This window comes from Heterodontus francisci, chromosome 8 (assembly GCF_036365525.1).
Source record: "Heterodontus francisci isolate sHetFra1 chromosome 8, sHetFra1.hap1, whole genome shotgun sequence".
Lineage (NCBI taxonomy): Eukaryota > Metazoa > Chordata > Chondrichthyes > Heterodontiformes > Heterodontidae > Heterodontus > Heterodontus francisci.
In genome coordinates this window covers 7,846,944-7,869,879 of record NC_090378.1, presented here as the reverse complement: position 1 = coordinate 7,869,879, position 22,936 = coordinate 7,846,944, and the positions used below count along the sequence as shown (strand labels likewise).

The 22,936-nt window shown below is 43.6% G+C and overlaps 1 protein-coding gene across 2 annotated transcripts in view; it reads right to left on the bottom strand.

Annotated features, from left to right (window-relative positions):
• The window catches only part of syde2 (synapse defective 1, Rho GTPase, homolog 2 (C. elegans)), a 176,340-nt gene that overhangs the window by 69,135 nt on the left and 84,269 nt on the right, over window positions 1-22,936 (bottom strand). For both annotated transcript variants that reach the window (XM_068036595.1, XM_068036596.1), the window contains exon 4: window positions 22,558-22,684. In XM_068036595.1, coding sequence (XP_067892696.1) covers window positions 22,558-22,684 — 127 coding nt within the window. The remainder of the gene's footprint in view (window positions 1-22,557; window positions 22,685-22,936) is intronic.

Below are 22,936 nucleotides of genomic sequence, written 5' to 3'. Positions count from 1 at the left end.
ATTAGGAAAGCTAATAAAATGCCATCATTTATCGCGAGGGGAATTGAATACAAAAATAGGGAGGTTATGCTTCAGCAGTACAGGGCATTGGTGAGACCACATCTGGAGTACTGTGTACAGTACTGGTCTACTTATTTAAGGAAGAATGTAAATGCGTTGGAGGCTGTACAAAGAAGTTTTACTAGACTAATACCTGGAATGGGTATGGCTAGGCTTGTATCCGCTGGAATTTAGAAGAGTAAGAGGCGACTTGATTGAAACATGTAAAGATCCTGAGGGGTCTTGACAGGGTGGATGTGGAAAGGTTTGTTTCTATTGTGGGAGAATCTAGAACTAGGGGTCACTGTTTAAAAATAAGGTGTCGCCCATTTAAGACAGAGACGAGGAGAAATCTTTTCTCTCTAACGTCATGAGTCTTTGGAATTCTCTTCCTCAAAAGGCAGTGGAAGCAGAATCTTTGAATATTTTTAAGGCAGAGGTAGACAGATTCTTGATAAGCAAGGGGTGGAAGGTTATCGGGTGGAAGGTGGAAATGTGGAGTAATAAGTTCAGCCATGAACTTACTGAATGACTGAGCAGGCTCGAAGGGCCGAGTGGCCTACTCCTGCTCCTAATTCGTATGTTATAAAAATTACTAATACTCCACATAAATAAAACAAATTATTCCTAAAAATTACAGCAATAATGTCCTTCAGAATCTCAATTTTGCAATTTAAAAATTTAATCTTTGAAGGACCAGCACCTTACAGCTGGTGTGACATTATATCCAAGATCTAAAAGTACTATTTAATTATTTCTATTGAGATGTGAAAGGAGTTTTGCTATTTGTCCTCCCACCCAAACAAAAAGCCTAAGTATCCTTTCTAAGATGATGAGTCACAATATAAATCACCTTTAGAGAACATGGCAGAAATGAATACTCATCTTTCTTCATATTAACCTATTCTTTGTCTATCATGAACATGGTCAATTTCTCTTAAGAGAAATCATTCAAGATTCTTTAGCTCTAATCAAAGCTTCTTCCTTGCATACTCTATATAATGGTCCCTGTATGACTGCTATCCAGAAAAGGCATTATGTTAAAAGGGAACAAGTAAGCAAATTAGAAGGGATTAAAAGATATGAAATACAGATACAGTCTGCTGTATTAAGAAACGCTATTCCTCGGGGGCATAACATCAGCCATTTATTTTTCCAAACAGCTCTTCTGTAGCCAAATCCTAAAAATTGCTCAATGTCTTTTTAGAGATCTGAGGTAACACTTGAAACTAATTTATGGTCATTGCTAATATAAACTGAGCCTCAATATGTGTTACTTTTATTTATTTATTTTTTGAGATACAGAGCACCAAAACAGGCCCTTCGGCCTACCGAGTCTGTGCCGACCAACAACCACCCATTTATACTAATCCTACATTAACCCCATATTCTCTACCACATCCCCACCATTCTCCTACCATCTACCTACACGAGGGGCAATTTATAATGGCCAATTTACCTATCAACCTGCAAGTCTTTTACAATCACAACCAATAAATTGTACCTTTAGGTTTTGCCCAAGGCTTTAATGCTATAGAGCAGATGTTGAGAGAATTGTGTGACATTCTTATTTCTGCCTACATGGTAATAGAATAATGAAAGAACTCTTCAAGCATACACTAAAAGTCTGCCAACTGAAACACTAAAGATTATTGCTGCCATCAGCACCAGCCCTTTGAAGTAAGCTCTGGCTCTGATCTTGCCTGAAAGCAATCAACCACTTGGTTTGCCCAGGAAACATGCCTGTCAGAAACTAGATAAGTAAAACCTAATCTCCGTAAATGTTATCTTGCCTAGAACTTTTCTGGTCACTCAGTGGCAAAAGTAAGTGAATTGACTCAGAGTAAAAGGTAAGGACAGGTAATGCATAGGACTATTTGGTAATTACCAGAGAAGCTGTAGTTAAATTGAATAACTAAGTGGGTGACACTTTCCCAGAACTAAAACATATTTATATAGTGCCTTTAACATAATAAAGTGCCCCAGGGAACTTCATCTTTTTTTTTTATTCGTTTGCGGGATGTGGGCATCGCTGACTAGACCAGCATTTGCTGCCCAACCCTAACTGCCCTTGAACTGAGTGGCTTGCTAGGCCATTTCAGAGGGCATTTAAGGGTCAACCACATTGCTGTGGGTCTGGAGTCACATGTAGGCCAGACCAGGTAAGGACAGCAGATTTCCTTCCCTAAAGGACATCAGTGAACCAGATGGATTTTTACAACAATCGACAATGGTTTCATGGTTACCATTAGACTAGCTTTCTGAATTCCAGATTTATTAATTGAATTCAAATTTCACCATCTGCTGTGGTGGGATTCGAACAAATGTCCCCAGAGCATTAGCCTGGGCTTTGGATTACTAATCCAGTGACATTAGCACTAGGCCGCCGCCTCCCCTTCACAGGAGTGTAATAAAACAAAATTTGACATCAAACCACATAAGGTGATATTAAGGTAGATGGTCAAAAACTTGGTCAAAGTGGTAGGTTTTAAGGAGTAGGGACGGAATTCGAGAGCTTAGGGCTAGGCAGCTGAAGGCACAGTCACCAATGATGGAGAAAGTAAAATCTGGATGCTCAAGAGGCCAGAATTAGACGAGTGCAGAGATCTGAGGGTTGTGAAGCCGGAGAAGATGACAGAGATGAGGAGATGACAGAGATAGGGAGAGGCCATGGAGGGATTTGAAACAAGGATGAGAATTTTAAAATCAAGACATTACTTGACCAGGATCTATCGGTGAGCACAAGGGCGACGCATGAACGGAACCTGGCGTAAGGACATGGGCAGTCGAGCTTTGAATGACTTCAAGTTTACAGAGAGTAGAACATGGGAGGCTGTCCTGGAATGCATTGGAATAGTCAAGTCTCGAGGTAACAGGCACAGATGAAGGTTCTAGCAGATGAAGTGAGGCAGAGCAGAGACAGGCAATGTTAATGAGATAGAAAGAACCAGTCTTAGTGATAATACGGATGTGCTCGGAAGCTCATCTCGAGGTCACATATGACACCAAGGTTGCAAACAGTCTGGTTTAGCCTCATGACAGTTGCCAGAGAGAGGGAGAGTTGATAGTTAGGGAATGGAATTCAAAACCAGAACATTTCCTTTCTTGATCCAGTAGCCATCTAAGCTCTTATAACACTGGTACCTTTATAAAGCGCTGGTTAGGCCCCAACTGAAGTACTGCATCTAGTTCTGGTCACCACACTTTAGGAAGAATGTGAGGGTCTTCGAGAGGGTGCAGAGGAGATTTACCAAAATGCTTCTAGGGATGGGGGATTTTAGTTACAAGATTAGGTTGGGAAAAACTGGGGCTATTCTCCTTGGAGCAAAGGATATTGAGGGTAGATTAAATAAAAATGTACAAAAGTTATGACAGGCTTAGCTAAGGTAAACAAGGAAAACCTGTTCTCATTAACTAATGGTACAAGGACTAAATGAAACATATTGAAGGTTTTGGGCAAAGCTAGGTCCTCTGCTGTTGTGCGTTAGTTCTCAAGCTACCTGGTTATCTGGATACATTAATTAGTTAGGTGTCTTATTCTGAATCTGCGCCTTCAAAATAGCAAACTATCAATAATGACAACCTCTCTGAAACCCTGTGCTTACGCCTATGATAAAATTTCATCAGTGTTGCAAGCTACCTGTATCTACAGTCTGGCTATTTAAAATAAGTGACAGACTTGCATCGCAAATCAGGGTTGGCAAGTCCTCAATTACCCTTCAGGAGGAGAAACTGTGTTCAGTATTTCTTGTTTGCATCAGAGCAAGTCTTGAGGATATCAAAGTGAATTTGGTACCAATTGAGTCCAGCTTATCAGAACACATCTTGCAGAGAATTACATAGAAATTAAAGCACCAGAACAGGTCAGACGGCCCAACAGGTCTATGGTGGTGTTTATGCTCCAAATCAGCCTCTTCCTGCCCTACCTCATCTCATTCCATCAGTAAAGCCTTTTGCTCCTTTTTCTCTCATGCATTTATCTAATTTCCCCTTAAATGCATCTATACTATTTACTTAAACTATGCCATGTACCAAGTTCCACATTCTAACCACTCTCTGGGTAAAGAAGTTTCTCCTAACTTCCTTATTGGATTTATTACTATCTTACATTTATGGCCCCTAGTTTTTGACTCCCCTCAAGTGGAAACATCTTCTCTACATCTACTTTATCAAACTCAGATACAAAGCAACCTATTGGGAATAATTTACAAATTCTTGTTCAGATTTCCCAAGATATCATTGACTCAGCAACAGATATCCCAAGATATCATTGACTCAGCAACAGATATAAAAATTGATCCTTAGGGGCTACACAACTTTAAATGTGGGGTGAAATTCAACTGCTGTGGGGGTGCAGGACACACCGTAGCAGATCAGCCACCACTGAAGAAGAAAAATCAGGTCGGTTGTGCGCACTCAAAATTGAAGAAAACTTTGTTAGGACTCTACAAAAAAAAATTGTCAATGAACAAAATGAAGAATGTGACTAGGATCTGGAGAGAACTGGCATGACACCTTACACACTTTACAAGACACATGGAAACTACTGTTTTCACTCTGCAAATGCTGAGAATTAAATTAAGCTTGTCCATATTTCAAGGTTGTCAGGCACAACTGCCAGTGAGGTGAGAATGACTGCCCTTGACATCAAGGCAGCATTTGACTGTGTAGCCTCAAGAAGCCCCAGCAAAATTGAAGTTAATGGAAGCTGGGGGGTGGGGGGTGGGGTTGCGGTGGGACCCTCCATTGGTTGGAGTCATACCCAGCACAAAGGAAGATACTGGTGGTTATTGGAAGCCAAACATTGCAGCCTCAGGACATTGCTGCAGGAGTTCCTCAGGATAGCGTCCGAGAGCCAACCATCTTCAGCTGCTTCGTCAATGACCTTCCATCCAACACAAGGTCAGAAATGGGGATGTGCACCGACGATTGCAGAGTGTTCAGTATCATTCACAACTCCTCAGATACTGAAGCAGTCCATGTGATGTATGCAGCAAGACCTGGACAAGATTTAGGCTTGGGCTAATAGATGGCAAGTAACATTCACGCCATAGAGGTGGCAGGCGATGACCATCTCCAAAGAGAGAATCTAACCATATCCCTTTTACATTCAATGCCATTACCATTGCTGAATTGCCACCATCAACATCCTGGGGGTTACCATTGACCAGAAATGTAAAGAGACCAGTTACATAAATTCTGTGGCTTCAAGACCAGGTCAGAGGCTGAAGGTTCTGTGGTGAGCAACTCACCATCCAACTCGCCAAAGCCTGATCACCAGCTATAAGACACAAGTCAGGAATGTGATGGAATACTCTCCAACTGACAGGATGAATATAGCTCCAACAAGTCTCAGGATGGAAAGTATTCAGCATGGAGCTCGGTGACCAGTGGTGTTCCACAAGGATCTGTTCTGGGACCTCTGCTCTTTGTGATTTTTATAAATGACTTGGATGAGGAAGTGGAAGGTTGGGTTAGCAAGTTTGCTGACGACACGAAGGTTGCTGGAGTTGTGGATAGTGTGGAAGGCTGTTGTAGGTTGCAACGGGACATTGACAGGATGCAGAGCTGGGCTGAGAAGTGGCAGATGGAGTTCAACCTGGAAAATTGTGAAGTGATTCATTTTGGAAGGTCGAATTTGAATGCGGAATACAGGCTTAAAGACAGGATTCTTGGTAGTGTGGAGGAACAGAGGGATCTTGGGGTCCATGTCCATAGATCGCTCAAAGTTGCCACCCAAGTTGATAGGGTTGTTAAGAAGGCGTATGGCGTGTTGGCTTTCATTAATAGGGGGATTGAGTTTAAGAGCCGCGAGGTTATGCTGCAGCTCTATAAGGCCCTGGTTCGACCACACTTGGAATATTGTGTTCAGTTCTGGTCGCCTCATTATAGGAAGGATGTGGGAGCTTTAGAGAGGGTGCAGAGGAGATTTACCAGGATGCTGCCTGGACTGGAGGGCAGGTCTTACGAAGAAAGATTGAGGGAGCTAGGGCTTTTCTCATTGGAGCGAAGAAGGATGAGAGGTGACTTGATAGAGGGGTACAAGATGATGAGAGGCATAGATAGAGTGGATAGCCAGAGACGTTTTCCCCAGGGTGGAAAGGGCTATCACCCGGGGGCATAATTTTAAGGTGATTGGAGGAAGGTTTCGGGGAGATGTCAGAGGTAGGTTCTTTACACAGAGAGTGGTGGGTGCATGGAATGCACTGCCAGCGGTGGTAGTAGAAGCAGATACATTAGGGGCATTTAAGCGACTCTTGGATAGGTACATGGATGATAGTAGAATGAAGGGTAGGTAGTTAGTTTGATCTTAGAGTAGGTTAAAGGTTCGGCACAACATCGTGGGCCGAAGGGCCTGTACTGTGCTGTACTGTTCTATTTTCTATGTTCAATGAAGCTCAACACCATCCAGGACAAAGCAGCACGCCCTCCACCACCGATGCACAGTGGCAACAGTGTGTGCCATCGACAAGATGCACTGCAGCAACTTGCCGAGGCTCCTTCAACAGTATCTTCCAAATCTGTGACCTCTACACCGAGAAGGACAAGGGCAGTAGGGACAAGGGACCACCACCTACAAGCTCCCTTCCAAGTCACACATCATGACTTGGAACTATTTCACCGCTCCTTCACTGTTGCTGGGTCCATATGCTGGAATTCCCTTCCTAACAGCATTGTGGGTGTACCTACACCACATGGACTGCAGCTCACCACCACCTTAAGAGCAATTAGGGATGAGCAATAAATGGTGTTTGGGATGTCCGGTGGTCATGAAAGTCACCATATAAATGCAAGTCTTTCTTTAACTACAGGCAAGTTTCTGGAAGGGACCTTTATAGGCACATTGTATGACCACCTTGAAAGAGAAAAGAATATTGGAGAATCTATGTGACTTCTGGTAAAAAAAAATCTCCGTCTCACCAACTTTACTAAATTGTTTGAGGCAGTTACAAAGTTGGTGTGTGAAGGAAGCTGGTTCGATATTCTACACCTGGACTTTAACAGCCTTTTATGTAGAATGTCAAAGAAGGTAGAGACTTGCGTGTTTGGACTGCAAATATTAGGATGGATAATGAACTAATTGCATTCGCATAGACAAAAGGTAACTATTAATGTAGTGGCTCGTTAATACCAGAGCTCAGCCTTAATGTTGATGCGCTCCTTTACCTTTGTTTACAATCTGGATGAAGAAGAACTATCCCCAAGTTTGTGGATAACAAGATTATCTGCAGATGTAAAGGACCCAAGGTGAACAAAAATTTGCAGATCAAGATGGGGAAAATGTGCCTGCATCCAACAGAGGTCCTCCAGTGCAGACAAGCATGTATACACTATATAGGTTTGTGTGCTCAAAGTTACTAAGCTGAAGGAGAATCAGCATTATAATGCCCGATTCATTGCAGGTCCACGACCAGTGTTGCAAAGTTATTGTAAGAGTGACTAGGGTGTTGGATGAAATAAAAAGTACTATCTACTCCTTGAAGAAGGCCTTCGTCATCAGAATACAGTGTCCAGTTTTGGTAGCCTCACATGGTTGATAACAAGGCTATGGAAAAATGTTTAGAGGAAGGCAACTTAAGGGTATTTAGTTAATAGACAAGAGGATAGAGGCTTTTTACTTGAAAAAGTATAAACTTTGAGGAGAAATGACTGAGGTCTTGAAAATAAAGGAATTAAGAGTCTCTCCACAATGATAGGCTGTTCAAGCTAGATAGGATAGAAATGGAAAGGGGACATAGTGTAACTTATGCAAGCATAGAAGTAACTTAGATCCTAGGAATTACTTTTTTCACCACCCCCCACCGCAGAAAATTGTGTTGTGGTATAAGTTACGGCCATATGTAGTGAGTGCGGTTCCTGGACACAACTGAAATAAAGTTGGATGAGCTCCTGTGAGTGGCAAACATCTCGACATATAGAAAACAAGTGAGTGGGTCATTGCAGGGTGGGGTAGCAGCCTAGTGACCTCCTGTAACTAGCTTGACCACCTTAGTGGGCGGGAAACCAAGTTAATGGATTTTTTTCCCCCCTTAAATTGGTCTAAGGTTTATCTTCCCTGCCATTTTGCTGCTCCCAGAATTTATGAATCAGCTGATCTTTTACTGCCCTTTCTCATGTAAGCGTTATGTATGCTTCCTGCCCAAGAACAAAGAACAGTACAGCACAGGAACAGGCCATTCGGCCTTCCAAGCCTGCGCCGATCTTGATGCCTGCCTAAACTAAAACCTTCTGCACTTCCGGGGACCGTATCCCTCTATTCCCATCCTATTCATGTATTTGTCAAGATGCCTCTTAAACATTGCTGTCGTACCTGCTTCCACCACCTCCCCCGGCAGCAAGTTCCAGGTACTCACCACCCTCTGTGTAAAGAACTTGCCTCGCACATCCCCTCTAAACTTTGCCCCTCGCACCTTAAACCTATGTCCCCTAGTAACTGACTCTTCCACCCTGGGAAAAACCTTCTGACTATCCACTCTGTCCATGCCACTCATAACTTTGTAAACCTCTATCATGTCGCCCCTCCACCTCAGTCATTCCAGTGAAAACAATCCGAGTATATCCAACCTTTCCTCATAGCTAATGCCCTCCAGACCAGGCAACATCCTGGTAAACCTCTTCTGTACCCTCTCCAAAGCCACCACATCCTTCTGGTAGTGTGGCGACCAGAATTGCACGCAATATTCTAAGCGTGGCCTAACTAAAGTTCTGTACAGCTGCAACAGGACTTGCCAATTTTTATACTCTATGCCCCGACCGATGAAGGCAAGCATGCCGTATGCCTTCTTGACTAGCTTATCCACCTGCGTTGCCACTTTCAGTGACCTGTGGACCTGTACGCACAGATCTCTCTGCCTGTCAATACTCCTAAGGCTTCTGCCATTTACTGTCTACTTTCCACCTGCATTAGACCTTCCAAAATGTATTACCTCACATTTGTCCGGATTAAACTCCATCTGCCATTTCTCCGCCCAAGTCTCCAACCGATCTATATCCTGCTGTATCCTCCGACAATCTTCATCACTATCCGCAACTCCACCAACCTTTGTGTCGTCCGTAAACTTACTAATCAGACCAGCTACATTTTCCTCCAAATCATACTACAAAGAGCAAAGGTCCCAGCACAGATCCCTGCAGAACACCACGAGTCACATCCCTCCATTCAGAAAAGCACTCTTCCACTGCTACCCTCTGTCTTCTATGACTGAGCTAGTTCTGTATCCATCTTGCCAGCTCACCTCTGATCCCGTGTGACTTCACCTTTTGTACCAGTCTGCCATGAGGGACCTTGTCAAAGGCTTTACTGAAGTCCATATAGATAACATCCACTGCCTTCCTTCATCAATCAGCTTTGTCACTTCCTCAAAAAACTCAATCAAGTTAGTGAGACACGACCTCCCCTTCACAAAACCATGCTGCCTCTCACTAATAAGTTCATTTGTTTCCAAATGGGAGTAAATCCTGTCCCGAAGAATCCTCTCTAATAATTTCCCTACCACTGATGTAAGGCTCACTGGCCTATAACTTCCTGGATTATCCTTGCTACCCTTCTTAAACAAAGGAACAACATTGGCTATTCTCCAGTCCTCTGGGACCTCACCTGTAGCCAATGAGGATACAAAGATTTCTGTCAAGGCCCCAGTAATTTCTTCCCTTGCCTCCCTCATTATTCTGGGGTTGATCCCATCAGGCCCGAGGGACCTATCTACCTTAATGCTTTGCAAGACACCCAACACCTCCTCCATTTTGATAATGAGATGACTGAGACTATCTACACTCCCTTCCCGAGGCTCATCATCTACCAAGTCCTTCTCCTTGGTGAATACTGATACAAAGTACTCATTTATTACCTCGCCCATTTCCTCTGGCTCCACACACAGATTCCCTTCTCTATCCTTGAGTGGGCCAACCCTTTCCCTCGTTACCCTCTTGCTCTTTATATACGTATGAAATCCCAAGACTTTTTCTTAATCCTGTTCGCCAATGACTTTTCATGACCCCTTTTAGCCTTCCTAACTCCTTGCTTAAGTTCCTTCCTACTGTCTTTATATTCCTCAAGGGATGCGTCTGTTCCTAGCCTTTCAGCCCTTACGGATGCTTCCTTTTTCTTTTTGACTCGGCTCACAATATCCCGCGTTATCCAAGGTTCCCGAAACTTGCCAAACTTATCCTTCTTCCTCACAGGAACATGCCGGTTCTGGATTCTAATCAATTGATGTTTGAAAGACTCCCACATGTCAGATGTTGATTTACCCTCAAACAGCTGCCCCCAATCTAAATTCTTCAGTTCCTGCCTAATATTGTTATAATTAGCCTTGCCCCCATTTAGCATCTTCACCCGAGGACTACTCTTATCCACAAGTACCTTAAAACTTACGGAATTATGGTCACTGTTCCCGAAATGCTCCCCTACTGAAACTTTGACCTGCTGGCCAGGCTGATTCCCCAATCCTAAGTCCAGTACGGCCCCATCCCTAGTTGGACGATCTGCATATTGTTTCAAGAAGCCCTCCTGGATGCTCCTTCCAAATTCAGCCCCATCCAAGCCCCTGGCACTAAATGAGTCCCAGTCAATATAGGGGAAGTTAAAATCACCCACCACGACAACCCTGTTACCTTTACATCTTTCCAAATCTGTCTACATATTTGCTCCTCTACCTCCCGCTGGCTGTTGGGAGGCCTGTAGAAAACCCCCAACATCGTGACTGCACCCTTCCTATTCCTGAGCACCACCCATATTGCCTCGCTACACGGCCCCTCCGAGGTGTCCTCCCGCAGTACAGCTGTGATATTCTCCTTAACAAGTAATGCAACTCCCCCACCTCTTTTACATCCCCCTCTATCCCGCCTGAAGCTTATAAATCCTGGAACATTTAGCTGCCAATCCTGTCCTTCCCTCAACCAAGTCTCTGTAATAGCAACAACATCATATTTCCAAGTACTAATCCAAGCTCTAAGTTCATCTGTCTTACCTGTTATACTTCTCGCATTGAAACAAATGCACTTCAGACCACCAGTCCCGCTGTGCTCCGCAACATCTCCATGCCTGCTCTTCCTCTTAGTCTTACTGGCCTTATTTACTAGTTCCCCCTCATATATTTCACTTGCTGTCCTACTGCTCTGGCTCCCACCCCCCTGCCACACTAGTTTAAACCCTCCCGAGTGACGCTCGCAAACCTCGCAGCCAGGATATTTGTGCCCCTCCAGTTTAGATGCAACTCGTCCTTCTTGCACAGGTCCCACTTGCCCCGAAGAGATCCCAATGGTCCAGATATCTGAAACCCTCCCTTCTACACCAGTAGTTCAGCCACGTGTTTCGCTGCACGAGGACTCGAGCAGTGAGGCAATATGGGCAGAACTCAGAAATAGGAAGGGTGCAGTAACAATGTTGGGGCTGTACTACAGGCCTCCCAACAGCGAGCGTGAGATAGAGGTACAAATATGTAAACAGATTATGGAAAGATGTAGGAGCAACAGGGTGGTGGTGATAGGAGATTTTAATTTTCCCAACATTGACTGGGATTCACTTAGTGTTAGAAGTCTAGATGGAGCAGAATTTGTCAGGAGCATCCAGGAGGGTTTTCTAGAGCAGTATGTAAATAGTCCAACTCGGGAAGGGGCCATACTGGACCTGGTGTTGGGGAATGAGCCCGGCCAGGTGGTTGAAGTTTCAGTAGGGGACTACTTTGGGAATAGTGATCACAATTCCGTAAGCTTTAAAATACTCATGGACAAAGACGAGAGTGGTCCTAAAGGAAGAGTGCTAAATTGGGGGAAGGCCGACTATACCAAAATTCGGCAGGAGCTGGGGAATGTAGATTGGGAGCAGCTGTTGGAAGGTAAATCCACATTTGATATGTGGGAGGCTTTTAAAGAGAGGTTGATTAGCGTGCAGGAGAGACATGTTCCTGTGAAAATGAGGGATAGAAATGGCAATATTAGGGAACCATGGATGACAGGTGAAATTGTGAGACTAGCTAAGAGGAAAAAGGAAGCATACATAAGGTCTAGGTGGCTGAAGAAAGACGAAGCTTTGAAAGAATATCGGGAATGTAGGAGCAATCTGAAACGGGGAATTAAGAGGGCTAAAAGGGGTCATGAAATATCTTTAGCAAACAGGGTTAAGGAAAATTCCAAAGCCTTTTATTCATATATCAGGAGCAAGAGGGTAACTAGAGAAAGGATTGGCCCACTCAAGGACAAAGGAGGAAAGTTATGCGTGGAGTCAGAGAAAATGGGTGAGATTCTAAACGAGTACTTTGCATCGGTATTCACCGAGGAGAGGGACATGAAGGATATTGAGGTTAGGAACAGATGTTTGATTACTCTAGGTCAAGTCGGCATAAGGAGGGAGGAAGTGTTGGGTATTCTAAAAGGCATTAAGGTGGACAGGTCCCCAGGTCCAGATGGGATCTATCTCAGGTTACTGAGGGAAGCGAGAGAGGAAATAGCTGGGGCATTAACAGATATCTTTGCATCATCCTTAAACACGGGTGAGGTCCCGGAGGACTGGAGAATTGCTAATGTTGTCCCCTTGTTTAAGAAGGGTAGCAGGGATAATCCAGGTAATTATAGACCGGTGAGCCTGACGTCAGTGGTAGGGAAGCTGCTGGAGAAGTTACTGAGGGATAGGATCTATTCCCATTTGGAAGAAAATGGGCTTATCAGCATAGGCAACATGGTTTTGTGCAGGGAAGGTCATGTCTTACCAACTTAATAGAATTCTTTGAGGAAGTGACAAAGTTGATTGATGAGGGAAGGGCTGTAGATGTCGTATACATGGACTTCAGTAAGGCGTTTGATAAGGTTCCCCATGGTAGGCTGATGGAGAAAGTGAAGGCGCATGGGGTCCAAGGTGTACTAGCTAGATGGATAAAGAACTGGCTGGGCAACAGGAGACAGAGAGTAGCAGTGGAAGGGAGTTTCTCAAAATAAATGATTTGGAGGAAAGTATAGGTGGTCTGATTAGCAAGTTTGCAGACGACACTAAGATTGGTGGAGTAGCAGATAGTGAAGGGGACTGTCAGACAATACAGCAGAATATAGATAGACTGGAGAGTTGGGCAGAGAAATGGCAGATGGAGTTCAATCAGGGCAAATGCGGGGTGATGCATTTTGGAAGATCCAATTCAAGAGTGAACTATACAGTAAATGGAAAAGTCCTGGGGAAAATTGATGTCCAGAGAGATTTGGGTGTTCAGGTCCATTGTTCCCTGAAGGTGGCAACGCAGGTCAATAGAGTGGTCAAGAAGGCATACGGCATGCTTTCCTTCATCGGACGGGGTATTGAGTACAAGAGTTGGCAGGTCATGTTACAGTTGTATAGGACTTTGGTTCGGCCACATTTGGAATACTGCGTGCAGTTCTGGTCGCCACATTACCAAAAGGATGTGGATGCTTTGGAGAGGGTGCAGAGGAGGTTCACCAGGATGTTGCCTGGTATGGAGGGCGCTAGCTATGAAGAGAGGTTGAGTAGATTAGGATTATTTTCATTAGAAAGACGGAGGTTGAGGGGGGACCTGATTGAGGTGTACAAAATCATGAGAGGTATAGACAGGTTGGATAGCAAGAAGCTTTTTCCCCAGAGTGGGGGATTCAATTACTAGGGGTCACGAGTTCAAAGAGAGAGGGGAAAAGTTTCGGGGGGATATGCGTGGAAAGTTCTTTACGCAGAGGGTGGTGGGTGCCTGGAACGCGTTGCCAGCGGAGGTGGTAGACGCAGGCACGATAGCGTCTTTTAAGATGTATCTAGACAGATACATGAATGGGCAGGAAGTAAAGAGATACAGACGCTTAGAAAATAGGCGTCATGTTTAGATAGAGGATCTGGATCGGCGCAGGCTTGGAGGGCCGAAGGGCCTGTTCCTGTGCTGTAATTTTCTTTGTTCTTTTGTTTTCTTAATACACAGGATAAGTGATCTGTATTTTTGCAAGGGCTCGCCCAATATTGTTGATATTGGGGAAATTGATGGGATTGAAGGCCGATAAATCCCCAGAGCCTGATGGTCTGCATCCCAGAGTACTTAAGGAAGTGCCCTAAAAACAGTGGATGCATTGGTGGTCATCTTCCAAGATTCTATAGACTGGAACAGTTCCTACAGATTGGAGGGTAGCTACTGTAACCCGACTATTTAAAAAGGGAGGTAGAGAGAAAGCAGGGAATTATAGACCAGTCAGCCTGACGTTGGTAGTGGGGAAATTATAGAGTCCATTATCAAAGACTTTATAACAGAGCACTTAGAGAACAGTGGTGGAATCGGGCCTGTCAGCATCGATTTACAAAAGGGAAATCATGCTCGACAAATCTACTAGAATTCTTCGAGGATGCAATTAGTAGAGTTGATGAAGGGGAGCCAGTGGATATGGTTTATTTGGACTTACAGAAGGCTTTCGACAAAGTCCCACATAAGAGATTAGCATGTAAAATTAAAGAGCATGGGATTGGGGGTTGTGTATTGCAATGGACAGAAAATTGGTTGGCAGACAGGAAACAGAGTAGGAATAAATGGGTCTTTTTCCGAATGGCAGGCAGTGACTAGTGGGGTACCGCAGGGATCGGCGCTAGGACCCCAGCTATTCACAATATATATTAATGGTTTAGATGAGGGAACTAAATATAATATCCCCAAATTTGCAGATGACACATAACTGGGTGGGAGGGTGAGTTGTGAGGAGGATGCAGAGAGGCTTCAGGGTGATTTGGACAAGCTGAGTGAGTGGGCAAATGCATGGCAGATGCAGTATAATGTGGATAAATGTGAGATTATCCACTTTGGTCGCAAAACGAGGAAGGCAGATTATCTGAACGGCTATAAACAGAGGGGAATATGCAGCGAGACCTGGGTGTTCTCGAACACCAGTTACTGAAAGGAAGCATGCAGGTGCAACAGGCGGTAAAAAAGGCAAATGGTATGTTGGCCATCATAGGGAGAGGATTCGAGTACAGGAGCAGGGATGTCTTGCTGCAATTATACAGGGCCTTGGTGAGGTTACACCTGGAATATTGTGTGCAGTTTTGGTCTCCTTATCTGAGGAAGGATGTTCTTGCTATAGAGGGAGTGCAGCGAAGGTTTACCAGACTGATTCTTGGGATGGCGGGTCTGACGTACGAGGAGACATTGCGTCGGTTCGGATTATATTCGCTGGAGTTCAGAAGTGAGGGAGAATTTCACAGAAACCTATAAAATTCTAACAGGACTTGACAGGGTAGATGCAGGAAGGATGTTCCCGATGGTGGGGGAGTCCAGAACCAGGGGTCAGAGTCTAAGGATACAGGGTAAACCTTTCAGGACTGAGATGAGGAGAAATTTCTTCACCCAGAGAGTGATGAGCCTGTGGAATTCACTACCATAGAAAGCCGTTGAGGCCAAAACATTGTATGTTTTCAAGGAGGAGTTAGATATCGCTCTTGGGTCTAAAAAGATCAAAGGGTATGGGGCGAAAGCTAGAACAGGTTACTGAGTTGGATGATCAGCCATGATCATAATGAATGGCGGAGCAGGCTCGAAGGGCCGAATGGCCTACTCTTGCTCCTATTTTCTATGTTTCTATGATATCCATAGAAATTTTGGAACTGCTGATTCATATTTGGCTAATTCTTTGAGGCAGAGATCTCTCCTTCGCAACAATTCCTCCACTGTAAAAGTAGTTGTTGGCAATTACAAAGGAAAATTTTGCTTCAACTCCGCCTTTTAGCTTTTATAAAATCGTGTTGTGATAGAATGCACAGATCACAGGATTTATCAAAAGGGAAGGTTCTCTTTCTGTTGGTGATTCTGAAGCAAGGGTAGAGCACAAATCACAAATCACTTAGCTAACTGAACTTGAAAAAGGTTTCTAAATACAAAGGTAGTTCTGTCCCAAAGGCTCTTCAAAGTTTATGTAAAAGCTTCTATAGGTAAGTAAAAAAGAAACAATTAGTAAAGACAAATGTGGGCTCATTACAGGCAGAGACAGAAGTTATAATGGCGAATCAGAAAATGGCAGAGCAACTAAACAAATACTTTGCGTCTGTCTTCACAGAGGAAGCTACAAAAAGCTTCCCAGAAATACTAAAGAACTAAGGCACTAACGAGAATGAGGAGCTGAAAGAAATTAGTATTAGTAAAAAAAAGTACTGGAGAAATTAATGGGACTGAAATTTGATAAATCCTCTGGACCTGATGATCTACATCCTGGAGTGTTGAATCAAGTGGCAGTAGAGATACTGGATGCATTGGTGAATTGCTTCCAAAATTCTAGATTCCAGAGCTATTCCTGAAGATTGGAAAGTAGCAAATATAACCCCACTATTTAAGAAAGGAGGGAGAGAGAAAACAAGGAACTACAGACTTGTTAGCCTGACATCAGTAAAATGGGAAAATGCTAGGATCTATTATAAAGGATGCAATAACTTTTTTATATTCATTTCATGGGATATGGGCATCACTGGCTAGGCCAGCATTTACTACCCATCCCTAATTACCCTCGAGAAGGTGGTAGTGATCTGCCTTCTTGAACCACTGCAATCCATGTGGGGTAGGTACACCCACAGTGCTGTTAGGAAGGGAGTTCCAGGATTTTGATCCAGTGACAGTGAAGGAACGGTGATATAGTTCCAAGTCAGGATGGTGTGTGACTTGGAGGGGAACTTGCAGGTCGTGGTGTTCCCATGTATTTGCTGCCCTTGTCCTTCTAGATGGTGGAGGTCGCGGGTTTGGAAGGCACTATCTAAGGAGCCTTGGTGAGTTGCTGCAGTGCATCTTGTAGATGGTACACACTGCTGTCACTGTGCGGTGGTGGAGGGATTGAATGTTTGTGGATGGGATCCCAAACGGGCTGCTTTGCCCTGAATGGCATCGAGCTTCTTGAGTGTTGTTGGAGCTGCACCCATCCAGGCAAGTGGAGAGTATTCCATCACACTCCACACTTGTGCTTTGTAGATGGTGGACAGGCTTTGGGTAGACAGGAGGCGAGTTACTCACCACAGGATTTCTAGCCACAGCATTTACATGGCTATCCAGTTCAGTTTCTGGTTAATGGCAACACCTAGGATGTTGATAATGGGGGATTCAGCGATGGCAATGCCATTGAATGTCAAGGGGAGATCGTTAGATTCTCTCTTGTTGGAGATGGTCATTGCCTAGCACTTGTGTGACGCGAATGTTACTTGCCACTGATCAGCCCAAGCCTGGATATTGTCCAGGTCTTGCTGCATTTCTACACGGACTGCTTCAGTATCTGAGTCGTCGTGAATGGTGCTGAACATTGCACAATCATCTGCGTACATCCCCACTTCTGACGTTATGATTGAAGGAAGGTCATTGATGAAGCAGCTGAAGATGGTTGGGCCTAGGACACTACCCTGAGGAAGTCCTGCAGTGTTGTCCTGGACCTGAGATGATTGACTTCCAGCAAACACAACCATCTTTCTTTGCACTAGGTATGACTCCAACCAGCGGGGAGTTTTCCCCGATTGCCATTGACTTCAGTTTTGCTAGGGCTTCGCAATGTCATACTCGGTCAAATTCTGCCTTGGTGTCAAGGGCAGTCACTCTCATCTCACCTCTCGAGATCAGCTCTTTTGTTCATGTTTGAACCAAGGCTGTAATGAGGTCAGCAGCTGAGTGGCCCTGGTGGAACCCAAACTGAGCGTCACTGAGCAGGTTATTGCTAAGCAAGTGCCACTTGATGGCACTGTTGATGACACCTTCCATCACTTTACTGATGATTGAGAGTAGACTGATGGGGCAGTAATAGGCCGTGTTGGACTAGTCCTGCTTTTTGTGTTCAGGACATACCTGGACAATTATCCACATTGCCTATCCATAGGGCGGCACAGTGGCGCAGTGGTTAGCACCGCAGCCTCGCAGCTCCACGGACCCGGGTTCGATTCCGGGTACTGCCTGTGTGGAGTTTGCAAGTTCTCCCTGTGTCTGCGTGGGTTTTCTCCGGGTGCTCCGGTTTCCTCCCACAAGCCAAAAGACTTGCAGGTTGATAGGTAAATTGGCCATTATAAATTGTCACTAGTATAGGTAGGTGGTAGGGAAATATAGGAACAGGTGGGGGTGTTTGGTAGTAATATGGGACTAGTGTAGGATTAGTATAAATGGGTGGTTGATGTTCGGCACAGACTTGGTGGGCCGAAGGGCCTGTTTCAGTGCTGTATCTCTAATCTAATCTAATCTAATCTAATCTAATCTAATCGCCACGTAAATGCCAGTGTTGTAGCTGCACTGGAACAGCTTGGCTAGGGGCGCGGCAAGTTCTGCAGCACAGGTCTGCAGTACTATTGCTGGCATATTGTCAGGGCCAATAGCCTTTGCAGTATCCAGTACCTTCAGTCATTTCTTGATATCATGCAGAGTGAATCGAATTGGCTGAAGTCTGGCATCTGTGATGCTGGGGACTTGAGGAGGCCGAGATGGATCATCAACACGGCACTTCAGGCTGAAGATTATTGCAAATGCTTCAGCCTTATCTTTTGCACTGATATGCTGGGCTCCCCGATCATTGAGGATGGGGATATTTGTGGAGCCACCTCCTCCAGTTCGTTGTTTAATTGTCCACCACCATTCACGGCTTAGATCTGATCAGTTTGTTATGGGATTGCTTAGCTCTATTGCATGCTGCTTACGCAGTTTCGCACGCAAGTAGTCCTGTGTTGGAGCTTCACCAGTTTGATACCTCATTTTGAGGTATGCCTCGTGCTGTTACTGGCATGCCCTCCTGCACTCGTCATTGAACCAGGGTTGGTCTCCTGGCTTGAGAGTGATGGTAGAGTAAGAGATATGTCGGGCCATGAGGTTACAGATAGTGGTTGAGTACAATTCTGCTGCTGCTGATGGCCCACAGTGCCTCATGGATGCCCAGTTTTGCATTGCTCGATCTGTTCGAAATCTATCCCATTTAGCACGGTGGTAGTGCCACACAACACGATGGAGTGATGGAGTGTATCCTCAATGTGAAGGTGGGACTGCGTCTCCACAAGGATTGTGGACACTTAGAAAATAATGGCAGGATTGGGCAGAGTCAACATGGATTTATGAAAGAGAAATCATGTTTGACAAACTTGTTGGAGTTTTCTGAGGATGTAACTAGTAGAATAGATAAGGGGGAAACCAGTGGATGTGGTGCATTTGGACTTTCAGAAGGCTTTCGATAAGGGCCCACACAAGAGGTGAGCAAGCAAAATTACAGGACAGAGGATTGGGGAACATATACTAGCGTGGATTGAGAATTGGTTAACGGACAGAAAAACAGTAGGAATAAATGAGTCACTCTCAGGTCGGCAGGCTGTGACTACTGGGGTATCGCAAGGTTCAGTGCTTGGGTCCCAGTTATTCATAATCTATATCAATGATTTGGATGTGGGGACCAAAATGTAATATTTTCAAGTTTGCTGATGGCACAAAAACTTGGTGGGAATGAGAGTTGTGAGGAGGATACAAAGAGGCTTCAAGGAGATTTAGACAGGCTAAGTGAGCGGACAAGAACATGGCAGATGGAATATAATGTAGAAAAAAGTGAAGTTATCCACTTTGGTCGGGAAAACAGAAATGCAGAGTATTTCTTAAATGCTGAGAGATTGCAAAGTGTTGATATCCAAAGGGACCTGAGTGTCCTTGATCATAAGTCACTGAAAGCTAACATACAGGTGCAGCAAGCAATTAGGAAGGCAAATGGTATGTTGGCCTTTATTGCAAGAGGATTTGAGTACAGGAGTGGAGAAGTCACTGCAATTGTAGAAATCCTTGGTGAGACTGCACCTGGAGTATTGTGTACAGTTGTGGTCTCCTTACCTGAGGAAGGATATACTTGCCATAGAGGGAGTGCAACGAAGGTTCACCAGACTGATCCCTGAGAAGGCGGGATTGTCCTATGAGGAGAGATTGAGGAGACAGCCTGTATTCTCTAGAGTTCAGAAGAATGAGGGATGATCTTATTGAAACTTACAAAATTCTTAACAGGGTTCGAGAGTTTTGATGGAGGATGGATGTTTCTCCTGGCTGAGGAGTGTACAACCAGGGGATACAGTCTCAGAATAAAAGGACTGAGATGAGAGGTGGATCTTTGCAATTCTCTACTCAGAGGACTTTGAGGCTCAGACATTGAGTATATTCAAGACAGAGATCGATAGATTTCTAACTATTAAAGATATCAAGGAATATGAAGCTAGTGCAGGAAAATGGCATTGAGATTGATCAGCTGTGATCTAGTTGAATGGTGGAGCAGGCTCGATGGACAGAATGGCCTACTTCTGTTCCTATTTCCTATACTCACTAAATGCTTGCTGAAATGTAGTGGATAGAGATAATTTAATCATGTGGGAACACTGCATATTCACATATGTAGGAATAGGAGGCTTAAGAAGTGAAATTTATTTTAAAAACAGCATAAAGCAACAGGAAGCCCTTCTTATTTCACCTGTTTGTACAGTAATCTTAGCTTTTGCATAGCAAGGATCATGAATAATAAAAACTGTAACTGCCCAAAAAAGAAATTTAAGGTTACTATGTGAAGCTTAATACAAGTAAAATGTCGCAAGCAACTCCATAACTACTAGGAAACCACTTTCAATATCACTCTTTACCTTCAGATGTCTATAAAGTGCAGTTTGAAAGACGACAAAACTTGGATCGGGTTGCAGAATGCAGAAAAATCCAGGTAGACTAACTAAAGATGCCCTTTACTGATGTATAAAATCTTATTTGTTTCTAAGTTTAGAGGTAAGAAATCATAAGAGGAGAAACACTGGTTCTGAATGAAAAAGTAACAAGACTGTAAGAACGATTATAATGAGACTTGCCCATTTAGATTACAATCTTCTGATGTTGACCATAAAATGTATTGCTCCCTTGAAAAAGACTTGAAAGAAAAGCTATATCAACAATGGACTGTACTTTTTACTAGCCCAGTTTTTAAAAAAATATATATACTTGGCTATTTATTTTCCTTTGCAGTTTAAAGACAACCATATAGGTCTAAACATTTGATTTATTAGAATAAAAAATAATGGAGACTACAAAGTTAATTTGCATGGGATGCTTATTAAGCTGCATAAAAACCCAGTGATACCATTATGGATTTGTCTTTCAAAACTTGAATTGTGCCTGGTGTGATCACTGAATTTTATAACAGGTGAAATACTGGTGATTATAGATCTTTCACTGGTGTGGTACCAAGTTAGAAATGATGAATGATGAGTTACCATGCAAGTATAAGGGAGAACACAAAAACATACTGGTTTAATTAGAAAATTTCCTAGAGTGAATTAGTATCAAATCGAGCAAGCCCAGTGCCAATACTGTTTTAACATTTAGTTGAAATAAGATACTAAACATTTCTATTCATTGCATATAAAAGGTAGTTTCATTCTTTTCATCTGTAACCTGATGAAAACTCAAAACTACCATGTATTTAGTCCTTTTATAGGGGGCTAAAAAAAATTAGCTGAGCCCCTTAAATTATAATCTTCCACTGTTAACCATAAAAGGCACTGCCACCTTGAAAAAGGTTTGAAATGTAAGCTTCTGTGTTCTTGTATTTGCTTTCCTCAGTATCATTTTTATAAAAATAGTTGCATTAAGGAACTTCAATATAAACAAATACCTACAATACTGGGGAAGTCTTTGATAGATTTTTCTACCCAGAATCCATCATCATAGAAATGCGAAAAATCAAGAAAACATTCCAATATCATTTATATAACTTAGATGTTTAATTATCAACCGAATGCTTAACTGGTGTTAAGATTACAGCATTGGTTCTATTACCAGAAATGTAATAATGCAGCAATTATAACAAACACTATGTATGTGGCACCAAGCCATGGGCTAGGCATTTCAGGAGCTTCTCTTTTTTGCATCAAGCCCCCAGAAATTCTCTGGATAATTGGCATTATTCAATCTCATAAAAGTATACAGTAAATGGCAGAACCCTTAGGAGTACTGACAGGCAGAGAAATCTGGGCATGCTTGCCTTCATTGGTCGGGGCATAGAGTATAAAAATTAAGGCTTTGGAGTGGGTACAGAAGAGGTTTACCAGGATGTTGCCTGGTCTGGAGGGCATTAGCTATGAGGAGAGGCTGGATAAACTCGGATTGTTTTCACTGGAACGATGGAGGTGGAGGGGCGACATGATAGAGGTTTACAAAGTTATGAGTGGCATGGACAGAGTGGATAGTCAGAAGCTTTTTCCCAGGATGGAAGAGTCAGTTACTAGGGGACATAGGTTTAAGGTGAGAGGGGCAAAGTTTAGAGGGGATGTGCGAGGCAAGTTCTTTACACAGAGGGTGGTGAGTACCTGGAACTTGCTGCCGGGGGAGGTGGTGGAAGCAGGTACGACAGCAATGTTTAAGAGGCATCTTGACAAATACATGAATAGGATGGGAATAGAGGGATACGGTCCCCAGAAGTGCAGAAGGTTTTTAGTTTAGACAGGCATCAAGATCGGCGCAGGCTTGGAGGGCCGAATGGCCTGTTCCTGTGCTGTACTGCTCTTTGTTCTTTGTAAAAGCACAGGACCTGCAGCACATTTACCTGTAATGACATTGATATCCGGATATAGGTTTTCAGATAAGGCAACGGCCTTGCTGTCACGCTCAAAAGCTTCTCGAAGTTCTTTCTTAACTGCAGCAGAGCCACAAAGACGATAAAGGCCCACAACCTAGGAACAGAGTCAAAAGATGATAAAATACAGCTGCTTCAGATTTTTTTTTTTAAAAGACACAAACTAGATTTCAATAAGTTCTGTTAGATCAGGAAAGTGATGGCAGGATTTCAAAATTTATGTGCACCAAGCTCCATTCATTATTATTATTTTGGTGTTTTTAGGAAGGTGGAAAGAAGGAATGAGGAGAGGTTAAGAAGGATAGGGTCAGGTAACAAAGAGGTTACTAACAAAATTGTGGAAAGATCA